Source organism: Hemitrygon akajei, chromosome 13, assembly GCF_048418815.1.
Source record: "Hemitrygon akajei chromosome 13, sHemAka1.3, whole genome shotgun sequence".
NCBI lineage: Eukaryota > Metazoa > Chordata > Chondrichthyes > Myliobatiformes > Dasyatidae > Hemitrygon > Hemitrygon akajei.
In genome coordinates this window covers 8,589,094-8,607,822 of record NC_133136.1, presented here as the reverse complement: position 1 = coordinate 8,607,822, position 18,729 = coordinate 8,589,094, and the positions used below count along the sequence as shown (strand labels likewise).

The window sequence follows — 18,729 nt, the reverse complement described above, 5'->3', positions numbered from 1 at the left end:
TCAGGCTCTTGAACAAAAGGGGATAGCTACACTCATTTAGGGACTCTGTTATATTGTTATTTCATGCTTGTTATTTATTGCTATTTATTTGTATCTGCATGTGCACAGTTAGTTTACAGTTTACAGTTACTGTTCTATAGATTTGTTAAGTACGCCTGCAGAAAAAGAATCTCAGGGTTGAATGTGGTGACATGTTTGTAAAATAAATTTTACTTTGAACTTTGTGTAGATGCGTCAAATAAGGATGAGGGTGAGAGGTGATGACAAGAGCTGTATTGTTTGAACAGGAATTAATAACATATCTATTTGATTGCACCATATACATGGAACATTGCAATAGCAGTCAATCGGAGGGATTTAATAACATAAATGTGGGTACCAAATTTAAAATTGGCATTCAACAGAACAGCTTTTCACTGGCTTTCAAGAGTATTTAGAGTCAGAATGATGTTCAATTTCACTGACATATGTTGTGCATTTTGTTGCTTGTGGCAGCAGCACATTGCAATACATAATAAAAGCTATAAATTATAAGAGATATATTTTAAAAATAAATAGTATAAAAAGGGAGCAAGAAGAAAGGAAAAAAATAGTGAGATAGTCTTCATGGGTTAAATGTCCACTCAGAAATCAAATGGTGGAGGGTTTTACTTTTTCAGCTGTTTGAGATGCTCAAACCATCCCATCTGGGACCAACAGTTATTCCATGCTCAAAGTCACTTGGAACACATTTGTTCCCTATTTTGATGTCTGAAACATTGAGTGTGTGTTTTCAGGCTCCTGTACCTCCCTCCTGATGGTAGCAATGAGAAAAGGGCATGTCCTGGGTGATTGGGTTCTTAATGATGGATGCCACCTTTTGGAGGCATCACTTTTTAACTATTCTAATATTTCAATAAATTTAAAATATCTTCAGTTATGTAATCAGCATGAGTTTCAAATTTAATGATGTGATTTCTTTTTATATATCTTGTGTTTCTTTGCCCCTAAATTTAACAATTGCAGGTTTCACATAAGTTAATACCTTATTTGCCTTTAGGAACAGCAGGCAAAAGAGAAAGCAACTGACAGAAGAGTGATTTTATTTTTAATCATCTATTGAGCTACTGTTAGCAATAAAGTGTTGCAGCATGTTGTAATTATTTTCTATTTTTGAGCTGTGCATCCCATTTTCAGGCATTTAGAAAAGTTTGAGACATCTTCTGTATTCCTCAGGTCAGTCTATTGCTGTAATGTGGGCCAGACAGTAGCATAGCTGTTGATGAAATTGCTCTTTGGTGCCAGCTATCACCAGTTGATTTGATTGCAGCCGCTATCCGTAAGGAGTTGATAGGTTTTCCCTGAGAACATGTGCATTTCCTCCAGGTGATCTGGTTTCTTCTCAACTTCCAAAGATGTTAGGGTTAGTGAGTTGTGGGCATTCTGTGTTGGCCATAGTGACATTTGCAGTTTGCCCCAGTACAATTCTCAGATTGTTTTGGCCATTGGTGCAAACGAGGCATTTGGCTGTATGTTTCAACATACTTGTGACAAATAAAGCTAATCTCTATGTTGAAGTTTATTTATTTGTGGAGGTACAGTGTAGGACAAACCCTTCCAGCCCTTTGAGCCATGCCATCCAGCAGTCCCCCAATTTAATCCTAGTCTAATTACGGGATAGACAATAGACAATAGGTGCAGAAGTAGACCATTCGGCCCTTCGAGCCTGCACCGCCATGTTGAGATCATGGCTGATCAATTCCTATCAATACCCGGTTCCTGCCTTGTCCCCATATCCCTTGATTCCCCTATCCATAAGATACCTATCTAGCTCCTTCTTGAAAGCATCCAGAGAATTGGCCTCCACTACCTTCCGAGGCAGTGCATTCCAGACCCCCACAACTCTCTGGGAGAAGAAGTTTTTCCTTAACTCTGTCCTAAATGACCTACCCCTTATTCTCAAACCATGCCCTCTGGTACTGGACTCTCCCAGCATCTGGAACATATTTCCTGCCTCTATCTTGTCCAATCCCTTAATAATCTTATATGTTTCAATCAGGTCCCCTCTCAATCTCCTTAATTCCAGCGTGTACAAGCCCAGTCTCTCTAACGTCTCTGCGTAAGACAGTCCAGACAACCCAGGAATTAACCTCGTGAATCTACGCTGCACTTCCTCTACAGCCAGGATGTCCTTCCTTAACTCTGGAGACCAAAACTGTACACAATACTCCAGGTGTGGTCTTACCAGGGCTCTGTACAAATGCAAGAGGATGGTTTACAATGACCAAATAACCTACCAAGTGTTATGTCTTTGGACTGTAGGAGGAAACTGGAGCACCCACAGAAATCCCATGTAGAACATAGAAAACCTACAGCGCAATACAGGTCCTTCGACCCACAATGCTGTGCCAAACATGTACTTAGAATCCCATGGTAGGGGATTCTAGGACAAGACCGTATAACTTCAGGATTGAAGGACGGCCATTTAGAACTGAGATGTGGAGAAATTACTTTAGGCAGATGGTGGTAAACCTGTGGAATTTGTTGCCACGAGAAGCTGTGGAGGCCAAGTCATTGGATGTATTTAAGGCAGAGATAAATAGGTTCTTGATTAGCCAGGACATCAAAGGGTATGGGGTGAAGGCAGGAGAGTAGGAATGACTGGAAGAATTGGATCAGTCCATGATTGAATGGTGAAGCAGACTCGATGCGCTGAATGGCCTAGTTCTCCTATATCTTATGGTCTCATGGCCCTCTATTTTTCTAAGCTCCATGTACCTATCCAGAAGTCTCTTAAAAGACCCTATTGTATCTGCCTCCACCACCGTTGCCGGCAGCCCATTCCATGCACTCACCACTCTCTGTAAAAAAAATTTACCCCTGACATCTCCTCTGTACCTACTTCCAAGCACCTTAAAACTGTGCCCTCTCGTGTTAGCCATTTCAGCACTGGGAAAAAGCCTCTGACTACCCACATGATCAAATGCCTCTCATCATCTTATACACCTCTATCAGGTCACCTCTCATCCTCCGTTGCTCCAAGGAGAAAAGGCCGAGTTCTCTCAACCTATTCTCATAAGGCATGCTCCCCAATCCAGGTAACATCCTTGTAGATCTCCTCTGCACCCTTTCTGTGGCTTCCACATCCTTCCTGTAGTGAGGCGACCAGAACTGAATACAGTACTCCCAAGTGGGGTCTGATCAGGGTCCTATATAGCTATAACATTAACATGGTTATGGGGAGAACTTACAAACTCCTTATAAGCAGCGGCAGGAATATGTAAAGGGCTTTTTTCCCTTTTTATTTACAATTAATGTATATTTCCTGGACTGTTGTAAAGTTACATGGTACTTTGGCTTTGAATCATCAAACTGGGAGCAATCCTTCCTGCTGCACATTGGCGTATGGAAGACAACAATTTCAGATTACCACCAATTAGAACATCGTTTACCTAATAAAGTGTCCATTGAGTGTTTGTTCATGCTCTTCTGCACGTGGTTATTTGAGTTGTGGTTGTCTTCCTGCCCACTTGAACCAGTTTGGCTGTTCTCGTCCAACCTCTATCAAGGCATTTTCACCCACAGAACTGCCACTTGCTGGGTGTTTTAGTTTTTCTCACCATTCTCTGCAAACTCTCGACTCAGCTATATGTGAATATCGTAGGAGATCAGCTGTTTGAGATGCTCAAACCATCCCATCTGGGACCAACTGTTATTTCATGCTCAAAGTCACTTGGAACACATTTGTTCCCTATTTTGATGTTTGATCTGAAGAACAACTGAAGCTCTTGACCATGCCTGCATGCTTTACCTATTGAGTTGGTGCCACATGACTGGCTGATTAGATATCTGCATTAACAAGCGTGTGTACAGTGCACCTGATAAAGTGCGCCACTGAGTGTAGGACAGCACATTACAGGCCCCTTGGCCTGCAACCTACATCCGACCTTAACCTATTCCACATCAGTCTCTCAATCTAAGGCTTGTGCTATTTCTGGATTCTTTGCAAAACCCAGTGTTGGTGTCACTTTATGTTTCACTAGTTTAAAGATTAGCTAGGAAGTTAAAGAATTTATTTTATAGGACTGATACAAATCACTTCCTTGAAGAGTTTGATATAAATATTAGGAGCGCTAGTGGATGGTTTTCAGTGCATGGTGTGATTCAGCAACTCACTCATTTACGTAACAGGCTTTGGATTTGAAAGCTATTTATAAAACTCTGTCGCAGCAATTCTGTTCCATGGTTAAGCATTCTGTGGGCACCACGTTAATATAGCGATTACCTTGGCAGTCTTGCAGCTCGGGGCATCGGAGTTATGAGTTTAATTCCGACAACATCTATAAGGAGTCTGTATATTCTCCCTGTGGAATATGTGGGTTTGCTCTGGGTGCTCGGTCCGAAGACGTACCAGTTAGTAGTTTAAATGGTCATTGTAAATTGTCCTGTGCTTAGGTGTGGCTGGAAGGGTCTGTTCTGCACTGTATCTCTGAATAAGTAAACATTTTCATTGTGGATTCTGGGGTACATTTTGCAGTGGGATCCTGAAACATTAGCTCACTTGACAATTGTTGGATTTGAAGAATGCTTCAGGTCTGATTGTGGTTATATCTTCCCACTCTTCAATGTCGAAAATGAATGTGTCTCTCACACCCGCTCCCCACAGCCTTTCCCTTCATGATTAGTTGCCAACATGATGGATTTTATTAGAACATATCCCAAATTTATCTGATAGGCCCCTTTGGTATGTAGTATTTCCTCACCAAGAGTCATTAACTTTCTTTCTTTATCTATCCATTCATCACGTAATAGTTCTTTTCGACTCAGAGTTGCACTGCCAAGCAACCCACCTATTTAACCCTAACCTAATCATGAGACCATTTACAATGATGAATTAACTTACTAGCCAGTACATCTTCGGACCGTGGGAGGAAATCGGAGCTGCTGGAGGAAACCCAAAGTGAACACGGAGAACAGACGAGGCTGGAATTGAACTCTGGAACGTCTGGAGCGTCACACCAACCACTAGGCTACCATGCTGCCTCTTTAAACTCTACAAAGGGCAGGAAAATAGCTTTATTCCTGTGAAATGTTACCTTTGACATTCTCAAAATAAAATTCAAAGTAAATTAATGATTATTCACTACTCTGAGATTAATTTTCTTGCAGGCATTCAGAATAGAACAAAGAAATTCTTTAGAATTGATGAAAAACTGCACAGACTGACAAATAACTAGTGTGCAAAAGAAGACAGACTGTATAACTAGAAAAAAAAACAACAAATAATAGAGAGAGACATAGAGAAAGAATACTTCAAACTTGAGTTGTAGAGTCCATGAAAGTGAGTCAATTGCAGACTCAATTCAGTGTTTAGGTGAGTGAAGTTGTCCATACCAGTTCAGCAGCTTGATGGTTGTAGGATACAGAATAAACAAATAATAATAATAAACAAATACATGGAATGGATACCCTATTATGACAAACTCATTTATACATGAATTAATAGAAATTGGCCACTAAGTCAAAGCCAGTAGTGGCATCCGCTCTGGACTTTGTGGTGAGTGGTCCCGGATTTGACTCCAGCCGGCCCCTTGCACACTTTCCACCTGTGCTGTGTTGACCAACTTGGCCTCGTATAACAAAAAAAGGCAAAAATTGCTAAAGAAATGGCAAGGGTGCTGCCCGAAAGGAACAACAAAAAACAGCAACCCACCAAGTCAACTTCCTCAAAATATTTTTGGTGAAATCTCATTACAAGTTTGTGAAGGAACAAGTCTTTCTATTCTTTCGGGGTTGGTGGTGGGGAGTTTAGTGAAGCCCATCACCCCTGCTGGGGTGTAGGCCACTGACAACAGCTCCCCAGAGCCCTTGAAGTCTTTGGGGCTTCTGTTGGCATTTTTGTAGCTCTGGGTTGGGCTGGTTAGCCCCAGGCCCAACCCTCCTCCTTTCACAGCTGAGTTTGGGACCGTCTATGGGGGTGGCGCAGTGGAGATATAATTGCAAAATGCTTTCATGAAGCCTACATAAAGGTTTCCTCAAAACTGTCCTTGACTTCATAGCTTGTTCTCTCTGCTAGTAGACGTGCTCTCACTGGCTTTGCCAGTGTTTTTGTTGCTCTGCACTGCTTCTACCTTTTTATGAAACAACTGCTGGCTCTCACAGCTTCTTGATCTAAATAATGTGATCAAGCTTGTTCCTGCTGTTCCTGTGACCTTCATTAGGTGTGGATGCCTTGCCTTCTGCTTCTGGAGAGACGCTTTGGAGCAAAGTAGCGTTTTGCTCTGTCACATTAGTCGTAGGGAATAAATATAGATTCAGTGGCCACATTATTCAGTACCTCCTGTACCTAACAAAGTGGCCATTGTATTGTATGTTCGTGGTCTTCTGCTGCTATAGCTCATTCACACCAAAGGTTCAATGTGTTGTGCATTTGGAGATGCTCTTCTGCACACCACTGTTGTAGTTTGAGTTACAGTCACTTTCCTGTCAGGTTGAACCACTTTGGCTATTCTCTGGCCTCTCTCATTATCAAGGCATTTTTGCCTACAGAACTGATGCTCACTGGAAGTTTTTTGGCTTTTCGCACCATTCTCTGTAAGCTTGTAAATCCCAAGAGATCAGCAGTTTCTGTGATACTCACACCACCCCTTCTGGAACCAGCAATCATTCCATGGTCAAAGTCACTTAAGTCACATTTCTTTTTCACTTAGATGTTTAGAACTATCAGTTCCCAGCATCTGGCTTCACCTATCATCTCTGGATTGTACTCCTTCCCCTCCCCGCACCTTCTGAATCTGTCTACTTCCCCCTTTCTTTCCAGTCCTGATGAAGGGTCTCAGCTTGAAACATCAACTGTTTATTAGTTTTCATAGATGCTGCTTGGTCTATGGAGTTCCTCTGGCATTTTGTTTGTGTTGACCATTTCTGCATGTTTTTGTGCATTGAGTGCAGCCACATAATTGGCTGATTAGATATTTGCATTAACGATCAGGTGTACTAGTGTACCTAATAAAGTTGCAACTGAGTGTATCAATCTGTATGGTGTATGTATGAATTTTCACTCTTGCACACTTCCTTGTTTAAGCTCCCGTGTGCTTTGTTGTGACTGCCATTTGGCATGTATGTCCTTTGTCAACTGGTACTAGACCATCTATTTTGGTTTTTATTTTCCCTTCCACCTTTCAGCCCAAGTGGGAAGAAGTTCAGGAGTAAACCTCAGCTGGCTCGATATCTGGGAAACAGTATCGACCTCAGCAGCTTTGACTTCCGGACTGGGAAGATGATGCCCAATAAACTACAGAGGAATAAACAGCGTCTCCGGAACGAAGTAATCAATCAAGCAAAGGTACGGTATCTTTTCATTTTTCTTCTCTAGGTGTGTTTCAGAGAGGAATTTTTTTAGCCAGAGAGTAGTGAATCTGTGGAAAGTCTGTGGGTATATTTAAGGCAGAAGTTGATGGTTTCCTGATCAGTCAGGGCATTAAAGGATATGGTGAGAAGGTAGGTATATAGAGTTGAATGGGATCCGGGATGAACCATGATTGAATGGCGGAGCGGGCTCAATGGACTGAATGGCCTAATTCTGCTTCTATGTCTTATGGTCTTGTATCCTGTTCCATGAGGCGGTGGTTGAACATAGAACATTACAGCACAGTACAGGCCCTTTGGCCCACAATGTTGTGCCGACCTTATAACCTACTCTAAGACCAATCTAATGCTTCCCTCCAACATCATTCGTTCATTATGTGCCACGTCTTATGACATGGGCAGGCAGTCATTGTTAAACTTTTCTACAGAAGTGGTTTGCCTTTGCTGTTTGTTGAGCAGTGGCTTTACAAGATGGGTGACCCCAGCGATTATCAATACTCTACAGAGATTGTCTGCTTGGTGTCAGTGGTCATGTAACCAGAACTTGTGATACGCACCAGTAGCTCATACGACCATCCACCACCTGCTCCCATGGTTCACGTGACCCTGATCAAGGGGCTAAGTTGGTGCTAGACCTTGCCCAAGGGTGACTTTCAGGCTAGAGGATGGGAGGAACACCTTACACCTCCTTTAGTAAAGGCATCTGTCCACCTCATCTCCTACATAGCCTTTTATTTCCCTATTATCCATGTGCTCATCTAATCGTCTCTTAAACACTCCCAATGTATCTGGCCTCTACCACCATCCCTGATTGATTTCTTCAGGTAAGTCCCTCCATGTAGGATCCTCTGCACAGTCATCGATATAGGAGAGCCACTGAGCTAAAGGCAACTCCTAAAAGAAGAAATTATGATAAAAGGTTGAATTGAATTGGATCATTCTTGCAAAGTAATTTAAGTAGATGAAGCCTCCATGGTCTTCTTGTTCAATCTGGGCAGTAGTGGGATAACATGTTCTTCTATGCAAAACAAAGGAAAAGACAGAATTGACTAAAGATATAACCAGAATCTGTTTTAACATCATTGGCATATGTTGTGAAATTTGTTGTTTTGTAGTAGCAGTACATTGCAATACATAATAAAAACTACATTACTATAAATAGTATATATAGATTTAAAGCATTAAATACGTAGTGCAAAAGAGTGGAAAGTAATGAGGTAGTGTTCGTGGGTTCAATATCCATTCATTAATCTGATGGCACAGGGGAAGAAGCTATTGCTGAATTGTTGAATGTGTGCGTTCACGCTCCTGTCCCTCCTCCCTGATAGTAGCAATGAGAAGAGGGCATGTCCTGGGTGATGGGGGTCCTTAATGAAGGCATCACTCCTTGAAGATGTCCTGGGTGCTGGGGAGGCTAAATGAAAGTATAACACTCAGTTAATCAGAATCAGGTTTATTTTCACTGACATATATTGTGCAATTTGTTGTTTTGTGGTGACAGTACAGTGTAATATCTATATATAATAGAGAGCAAAAATTGGTGAGGTTGTAGTCATGGGTTCACCGTCTGTTCAGAAATCTGGCAGTGAAGGGGAAGAAGCTGTTCTTAAAATGTTGAGTGTGCATCTTCAGGCTGTAGTAGCACCACCTTAATTGTGAGGGATGGATACTACCTATTTTTGACGTGTTGTTTTGAAGTGTTCTTGATGGTGGTGGAGGCTATTACCCATGGTGGAGCTGGCTGAGTTCAGAACTTAATGCAGCTTTTTCTGATCCTGTGCCTTGGCCCCTCCATACCAGACAGTGATGCAATCAGTTAGAATGCACTCCACAGTATAGTCGGCCCTGCTTATCCACGGGGGATTGGTTCCAGGACCTCCCGCGGAAACCAAAAAATGCGGATGCTCAAGTCCCATATATAAAATAGAGTAGTATTTGCATATAACCTACGCACATCCTCCCGTATACTTTAAATCATCTCTAAATTACTTATAATACTTTCTTTTTAAAAAAATCTTTTTATTAATTTTAAACAAACATAAATGAAACAGGAATACAGAGAGTTTGAAAGTACATAATTAATAGGCTAAGTATACATTCATATAGATGATAATCCATATATAATAACCTCCCAAACTCATAGTAATTGTGAATAAAGGGAGTAAATAAGAAGGGGAAAAAAAATTCCCCAAAAAAGAAAAAAAAAACCTAACCAACATGGGCCATTGCATTATGTCAAATATACACAGTAGCATCAATAACTCCGCACCTCCATCCAAATAATCAAGGATAATAGACGCAGGGTTTAGGAAAAGTCAGTTTAACTGATATGAAAATGTTGGATAAATGATCTCCAAGTTTCTTCAACTTTAACTGAAGAATCAAAGACAACACTTCTAATTTTTTCTAAGCTCAAACAAGAGATAGTTCGAGAAAACCACTGAAATGTAGTTGGAGGATTAATTTCTTTCCAATTCAATAGGATAGATCTTCTAGCCATTAATGTAACAAATGCAATCATCCACCGGGCTGAGGGGGATAAACAACTATTATCCACCATTGGTAAACCGAAAATTGCAGTAATAGGATGCGGTTGCAATTTGATATTCAGAACTGTTGAAATAGTACCGAAAATATCTTTCCAATAATTTTGCAAACAAGGGCAAGACCAAAACATGTGGGTCAATGAAGCTACTTCAGAATGACATCTGTCACAGGTTGGATTAACATGAGAGTAAAATCGAGCAAGTTGATCCTTGGACATGTGAGCCCTATGTACAACTTTAAATTGTATTAGGGCATGTTTAGCACAAATAGAAGAGGAATTGACTAATTGTAAAATTTTCTCACACTGCTCAGTGGGTATAAGACAATGAAGTTCTTTTTCCCATTCCTTCTTAATTTTTTCTGATACTTCTGGCTGTATTTTCATGATCATATTATAAATGGTGGCTACTAAACCCTTCTGGCAAGGATTCAGAGCTAAAAAAATTTCCGTAATGTCCATTGGACAATTTTGGAAAAGACCGTAACATATTATTCAAGAAATTTCTAACTTGCAAATATCTAAAAAAATGAGTTTTAGGTAAATTATATTTATTAGATAGCTGTTCAAAGGACATAAAACTATTATCTAAAAATAGATCCCGAAAACATGTTATACCTTTTGTTTTCCATAATACAAAGGCTTGATCCATAAAAGAGGGTCGAAAGAAAAAGTTAGATATAATAGGGCTTGATAAGATAAACTTATTCAAGCCAAAAAATTTACGAAATTGAAACCATATTCGCAATGTATGTTTAACTATGGGATTAGTTATTTGTTTATTCAATTTAGATAAAGAAAAAGGAAGCGAAGATCCTAAAATTGAAAACAATGAAAAGTCTTGTACCACATTCCAAATTTACCCATTGTGGGCAAGATGCTATAATCGATCCTTGTGTCCAAAATATTAAATATCGAATATTAATTGCCCAATAGTAAAATCTCAAATTTGGCAAAGCCAAGCCACCCTCCTTCTTAGGCTTCTGTAAATATTTTTTGCTTAGTCTAGGATTTTTATTCTGCCACAGATAACGAAGATATTTTAGAGTCAATAATATCAAAAAAAGATTTAGGAATAAAAATTGGTAGTGCTTGGAATAAATATAAAATTTTGGGTAACACTATCATCTTAATAGCATTAATTCGACCAACCAATGACAAAGATAATGGGGACCACCTGGTATGTAATACTTAATACAATGGAAATGCTATGTAAATAGTTGTTTACTGTAATTTTTTAGGGAATATTGACAAGAAAAAAAACTGTACATGTTCCTCTTGCTCACAACACAAGCGGCGAATGAACGAGACGCCGATTCTCCTGTGATCTTTACGTTCTTGAGGCTGTAGCGCTTTACATAGCTAGTCAGCCATCCCTTACTAGCCTTAAGCTCTTTTCTCTCGCTCTCATCAACCCTGTCACAGTAGTGCTCATAGAGACTAAGAGCTCTTTCACGTATAATTTGTCCATCGACAGGGATATGCTTCTGTGACATGTCCTCTGGCCACACACTTAATGCTTTCTCAGTCTTCACAAGCACTTTATCATGAACCAGAGAGACCATTTTTGCCGTTGTAGGGGCAGCACTAACACTTACACGAATTGCAGTTTTTTTTGCTCTATTGTGCGAATGCTTGATTTGTTCTTAACGACCTTATGGCCCACTTTGGAAAGCAACATGCCAATTTTCAAAAGATCTAATATTTCTACTTTCTCGGCGAGGGATAGCACTTTACACTTCCTCGTAGCCTTTAAGGAATTGCTTTTACCACATAATTACTTTTTAGGAGCCCTTTTTTCACAGGAACAAAGTAGTGAACGAACGAGATGTGAGGCGAATAATGCTCGCGCAACGAGTGCTGGAAGAGCACTTCCGGGTTTTCTCGATTCGCGGTTGGTGGAACTCGCGGATACGGAGGGCTGACTGTACATCTGTAGAAATCTGCTAGTCTTTGGTGACATACCAAACCTCGTTAAACCGTAATATAGCTGCTGTTGCAGCCTCTTCGTAATTGGATCAATATGTTAGGCCCAGGATGAATCTTAAGAGATGTTGACCCCCAGGAGCAAGAAACTGCTTTTTTTTTATATAGTAGATATTGATAATAATTAAACTTTTAAACAGTATTGACGTCCACTTGGTTTTCCTGTTTATTTTGATAATTAGTTTCTATTGTCATTAGCTATCCTATAACTATGCCGTACTCCTGCAATGTAAGCTGTATTTATCCAACCTCTTTTTGCCCTCTTTTATACTTTAAAATCCATTTTTGCATTCAATAATTACAACACCTAGTATTTAGGATATGTCTGGACAAGTGTAGTGGAGTAAAATGTTCATATTTTCCTCTTGGGATTTCTTTTGGTTGTAACTGCGAATTCCCGTTCTCTCCAAGACCAGTGTCTAACATAATAAATCTTTCAGACCATGGTGCTCCTACAAAGCACATATCACACAAATGACATAAAACAAAATATTACCACAAGTATTCCCGTTACTGCCTGTAAGGAGTTTGTATGTTCTCCCTGTGACCATGTGGGTTTCCTCTGGCTGCTCTGATTTCCTCCCACAGTCCATAAACGTACCAGTTGGTAGGTTAATTGGTCATTGTAAATTGTCCCACGATTAGGCTAGGATTAAATCGGGGGATTGCTGGGTGGTACAGTTTGAAGGGCCGGAAGGGCCTGTTCTGCACTGTATCGCAATAAGTAACTAAATAGTCAATGTACATACTTTCTAAAGTGCAGGAGCTGTGCAGCACAGGTAAACATTAAACACTTAATGGCACAATAAGCAGTAAACAATAATGATGTCAATGAGACCTCTGCAGTGGTGGGTTATTGACTCACTGTCCTCAGATTTATTGTTCTGTGTATAATCTCTTTGAGGACCAATGAGGAACGGCACAAGGAGAATTTCTGTTCTGCATTATACATGGCTAATCATCAACGGTGCCTTTGACTGCTGAAGTACACACCTGGCTTAGGAATCAAATTACCATATCATGTTGCTTTGTTACAGTGTCATATTACAACGCAGATCATCTTGGAAGCAGAGTATGATCTGCCACTGTTATTTCTCCTTTTGCTTCAAACATTGAAGATAGACGATCAATTTGTGCTTCTTGCAGATCTGTCATGAGGATCCATTTCTCTCCCTTCAATAAGACCTTAACTAGTATTGCAATCAAATTTCCCTCTTAATTTTTTTACAGCTTGCGGACCAATCATTTGTTACCTTTGTGGCAGGGGCTCATATACACCAAACATATGCAGAATTTAAAATGCTAAAATAGGACACATACAAAGAGTATGTCAGACAGTTGAAAGTAAATTGGCTGCACAGGGAAGAGAAAAAGATTTTTAAAAATCAAGCTGGTTTCAAAAAGAGCACTAATCTGTTGATGAAAAATATGATGTGAAACAGGACTGGGTATCCTTCAGATTTACACTGTGAAATCTAACAATAAACAAGCAATCTGGCTTACATCAGAAGTGAATGACATACTAATTAAAATGGAATTGGACACAAGTTCAGCTGTTTAAATCATTCCACAAAGTGAGTTTAAGCAGCATTTCAAAGATACTGAACTGAAGTCTGTAGATATCCGGCTAAGGACTTGTACTGGAGAAAAGATTATTCCTGTGGGAATGGCATTCATGACAGTGAAATACTACAACCAGCAAGCCATATTAAGCTTGTATGTAGTAAAAACAGGAAGGTCAGCATTGTGGGGTTGAGACAACTACTTGAATGGAGATCCATCCACAGTTTGCTTGCCACATCCTCTGCAATGAAGTCAACTGAAAGTGAATTTTGAAAGGTATTTGATCATACCAAAACTGTTTCCATGCTGTACAACATGAACTGTTGCCCAACAGAGGGCAAGTGGGGGTTGGTGCCAACCTCTGCCTCGTCTTGGAAAGAATATTGAACCAAGAAATGACCATGCTGCTCAGAGGAATCATGATAGTGAAGAAAGCAGTGGTCCGACTACAACAGTTTTTGTTGGCAATGCATCTGAGAAAGCATCTAATATGTTAATTGGGCAGTTGCTTGCGAAGTGTGGCTTGATTTTAAGCTGGAAGCGAGTTCAAGGAGCTTCAGGAAAGTTGCAAGCATTCAGCTTTTATGAGTATAAAGAACCAGAATCTGTTGTGCGTGCATTAAGGTTATTGCATGAACTTCAAGTGGGATACAAAAAGCTGCTTGTAAAAGTGGATGCAAAGACTGACGGCCAAAAAGAAAAGTCGACAGGGATACAGAAGAAGAGGATTTGTCATATGATGCTGTGGATGAGGAAACCAAGAGGAGTGATGAGTTCGTAAAGGGAGCAATAGAAGGATTAATAAGAGAATATGCCAGTGAACTTAATAGACCTTCCTAAAATCAAGATGCATATTTTAGAAAGAAGAAGCTGAGAAATAGAAAGATAAGTTGAAAAGGAGGGAAGACAGATAGCGAAAGAATGTTAATGAGAAAGAGAAGGGTGTGAAAGAGAGAAGGAATCTGAGAATGAAAAGGAGAGAGAGGGAGATGCTAGGGCCAGGGAGAAGCAAGAGTCACAGTTGATCCAGAGAGAAACACTGCGAAAAGGACAAGAAAGGTGGCTACCACTATTAGAAACCTATCAGGTGTTGAAAAGCCTTGATTCAGTGGATGTGGAGAGGATGTCTCCTATAGTGGAGGAGTCGATAACACCAGAAGACCGAGCCACAGAATAGGGGAATGTCCATTTTGAACAGAGATGTGGAGGAATTTATTTAGCCAGAGAGTGGTGAATCTGTGGAGTTTGTTGCTGCAGGCAGCTGTAGAGGCCAGGTCATTGGGTATATTTAAGGCAGAGGTTGATAGATTCTTGATTAGTCAGAGTTATGGAGAAAAGGCAGGAGACTGGGGCTGAGAGCAAAATGGATCAGCCATGATGAAATGGCAGAGTAGATGTTGGGCCAAATGGCCTCATTCTGTTGCTGTATATTATGGTCTTAAAACCACTACCTGCAGTCTCTGAGTCAACTTCTACAATCACCCTGGAGGAGGCACCAGAACCTGAGATTTTCACAGCCACAAGTCTTACCGTTATCCCACAAGTGTAAGAAGTCCTCCACAGCAAGTAAATCTTTAGGACTGAATGGGACAATTTTAAATTTGCTATGCTGTGTATAGTAGTTGTATTGAATAGTATGCTGTATGTATAGTTAAGATGCTTTCTATATTGCATTGGAGTTTATAACAAAGTGAGGAGGAGTGTTGTGTATTTAATATTTCTATAATATTTGAGTAATCTTTTATATAGTTGATTAAGTATTCTTACTCATTTTAGCCTACAGTAAACACAAAGTTAGACTCACATTTTAGACTTTTGTGTCTTCCTTTGAATTATGTTAATGTTTTGAAGTTACAAAACATAAATGCCTCCCCTATAATGAGGTAATCAGAACTGAACACAATACTCCAAGTGTGGTCTAACCAGAGAAGTCAATCCTATGACTAATGAAGAGCAACACGTCCTACGTATTCGCTAGCACCAGCCTACCCGCCATCAAGGAGAGGATATACAGAAAAGTGCTGGAAAAGGGTCAGTAACATCATGAGGGATCCTACTCACCCTGCTCATGGACTGTTTGCCCCACTCCCCTCAGGGAGGAGGCAGTGTAACATCCACGCTAGGACCACCAGACTCAAAAACAGTTACTTTTCCCAAGTAGTAAGACTGATCAACACCTCTGCCAACTAACTCCACCACTACTTTATTATTTCCTGTCAGTCACCTATTGTATAGTCATCATCACTTTTTAAAATATTATTATTGTTTTCCTTATCTTTTGTGTGTTTTTTTTGTGCTGCATTGGATACGGAGTAACAATTATTTCATTCTCCTTTACACTTGTGTACTGGAAATGACATTAAACAATCTTGAATCTTAACCACTCTGTCAAATATTTTCTGAGTGTTTCTACACAGAACTAATTACAGCTCTAATAATCTAGAAGACTGAAAGCAGATGGGGGGTTGTGGATCGTGTCTGATTTTGCCGGCATGCATCCTTGTCAAGTACTCCACACCCAGGAATTTTAATAATTCAAAGTTTCCATAGTGTTGGAGCCAGATGGATGGTGTTTCAATCGGAGGCTGCTTCACCCCTCTTACCATCCCTTGGTCATCCCTTCTGCACATTGGCCCCCAAAAACTTGTTACATTCTGATTTCTACACCAATGATTTACTTGGTCTTTTGTAGGCTAAATGATGTTGATTGTATTATTGAATCAGTAATTTCACTTTTGTATTGTTTGACTCCAACTTTTTAAATGACTCAAGTTCAAGTTCAGTTTATTGTCTTTCAACTGTACACATGTACACCACCAAACCAAACAACGTTCCTCTGGACCAAGGTGCACAATACAATACAGATAACTCACACATATAAGGCATAAATTAATATTACTACTAGTAACTTACCAAATAATAAGGTGCATTTATGACTCAAGATAAAAAGTAAACAGTATAATGCCACTGGTGCTTCAGACGTGATGACACTTGGTTGGTGGTAGGCAGTTCAGTAGTCTCATGGCCTGGGGGAAGAAGCTGTTTTCCATCCTAACAGTCCTTGTCCTAATGCTACGGTACCTCCTGCCTGATTGTAGGGGGTGGGGAGCTGGTCAGTGAGATTGTTGGGTGCAAGGGATAATTAACAATGTTAAGGGTCCTGTGTACAAAGCACTGCTGATAAGTATCACTAATGGGTGATGATGCTCTCAACAATGATCCTTTCAACAGTCCTTGCAATCCTTTGTAGGGACACATGTTCAGATTCCTTGCAGTTCCATACCAGATGGTGATATAGCTGGTCAGGGCACTGTTGATGGGGGGAGGGGAGCAGTCGCTTCAATCTCAGGAAGTGGAGACGCTGCTGTGCTTTCTTGACCAACGAGGTGGTGTTGAGGGATCAGGTGAGATTGTCCATTATGTCTGCTATGGTGAGTGAGAAGGACCTCAGCTGTTTAACGTCTGTTTAAATCAGAATCTGTTTATTATCACTGTTTCTTTATGACGTGAAATGTGTTGTTTTGCAGCAGCAGACAATGCAATAAAATTGTGATAAATTGGAAAAAAAGTAGTGCAGAATCAAGGAATAATGAGGTGGTATTCATGGACTGTTTAGCAGTCTGATGGCAAAGGGAAAGAAGCTGATAATAAAACGTTGAGTGTGTGTCTTCAGACTCCTGTTCCTCCTCCCTGATGGTAGCAGTGAGAAGAGGGCACGTTCTGGATGATGAGTGTCCTTAACGAAGGACAGAAATATTCTGTGTTGGGGAGGGTTGTGCACCTGCTGGAGTTGGCTGAGTCTACAACCCTCTGTAGCCTTTTGCAATCCTGTGTATTGGAGGCTGTGTATGCAAACAGTCAGAATGCTCTCTAGGTACATCAGTACAGATTTGCAAAAGTCATTAGTGAGCTACCTATCAGATCTCCTCAAACCTGTAATGAAGTGGAGCCACTGTGTGTTTCCTTTATGATTACATAAATGTGTGGGGCCCAGGATAGAGCTCCCCTTTTCCACTGCTGACTCCTTAGAGATGGCTGATTTCTTCCTTTGTCTTCAGGTTGAGTGCAATTTTGTTATTGTGACACTGCTCAACTACCCAATCTATCTCACTCCTGTATGCAAATAGGTTTTACTATCATGCTCTATATTAGTAACTTGTAGAGCTCCAGTACTTTTCTGAGGAATCAATAGGAGAAGGTTATTCATAAACATGAGATTCCGCAGCTTGATCTTGTTTGAGAGATTCTGCAGATGCTGAAAATACAGAGCAATACACACAATATGTTGGAGGAACTCAGCAGGTTAGGCAGTATCCAGAGAGAGGAATAAACAGCCAATGTTTTGGACCAAGACTCTTCATGAAGACTATAACGGAAAGGGGAAAAACTGGAAAAATAAGTTTGGAAGAGGGAGGAGAGGGTTTCACTGAACTCCTTTCAAAGAGAAGGTTTAAATTGTTTCAGGATAGGCATACCATGAAGAGTCTGCAGTGGAGCAGCAAATCACAAGAGATAATTGTCAAGTTTCAAGATTCCGCCTATACTCTCACAAATATGTCATGTATCCAATGAAGCCTCTGGCTACTGACAGTTCCCAGAATATTAATGTTAGGAGATTCAGTGATTGCAATGATGGTCTGGGGAAGTTATACGTTTTGAAAATAGTAGTGCAACTTGACTGCTGTAAGAATAATGTTAAATGTGATCCCTCCTTGGTATAAGAACGTAGGAAAATAAAATATGAGAGCAGACTAGGCCATTTGGTCCATCGAGTCTGCTCTGCAGTTTCACCGTAGTAGATCCAATTTTTCTGTCAGCCCCGATCTTGTGCCTTCTCCCGTATCCCCTCATGTCCTAACCAATCAAGAATCTATCAACCTCTGCCTTAAATATATGTAAGGCCTTGCCCTCCACAGCTGCCTTTGGCAAAGAATTCCACAGATTCACCACTCTCTGGTTAAGGAAATTCCTCCTCATCTTTCTTCTAAAAGGATGCCCCTCTATTCTGAGGTTGTCTCCTCTGGCCTTAGACTCTTCCATCATAGGAAATGTCTTCTCCATGTCCACTCTATCAAGGCCTTTCACCATTTGATATGTTTTAATGAGGTTACCCCCTCATTCTTCTGAATTCCTGTGAATACATGTCCAGAGCCATCAAACGCTGTTCATGTAACAAGCTGTTCAATCCTGGAATCATTTTCGTGAACCTGCTTTGAACCCTCTCCAGTTTCAGCACATCCTTTCTAAGATAAGGGGTCTAAAACTGTTTGCAATACTCCAAGAGGCTT

General features: G+C 40.4%; 1 protein-coding gene across 3 annotated transcripts in view; it reads left to right on the top strand.

Moving 5' to 3' along the window:
* Positions 1 to 18,729, top strand: part of LOC140737623 (methyl-CpG-binding domain protein 3-like) — a 131,326-nt gene that overhangs the window by 20,997 nt on the left and 91,600 nt on the right. For all 3 annotated transcript variants that reach the window (XM_073064090.1, XM_073064092.1, XM_073064091.1), the window contains exon 2: positions 7,165 to 7,324. In XM_073064090.1, coding sequence (XP_072920191.1) covers positions 7,165 to 7,324 — 160 coding nt within the window. The remainder of the gene's footprint in view (positions 1 to 7,164; positions 7,325 to 18,729) is intronic.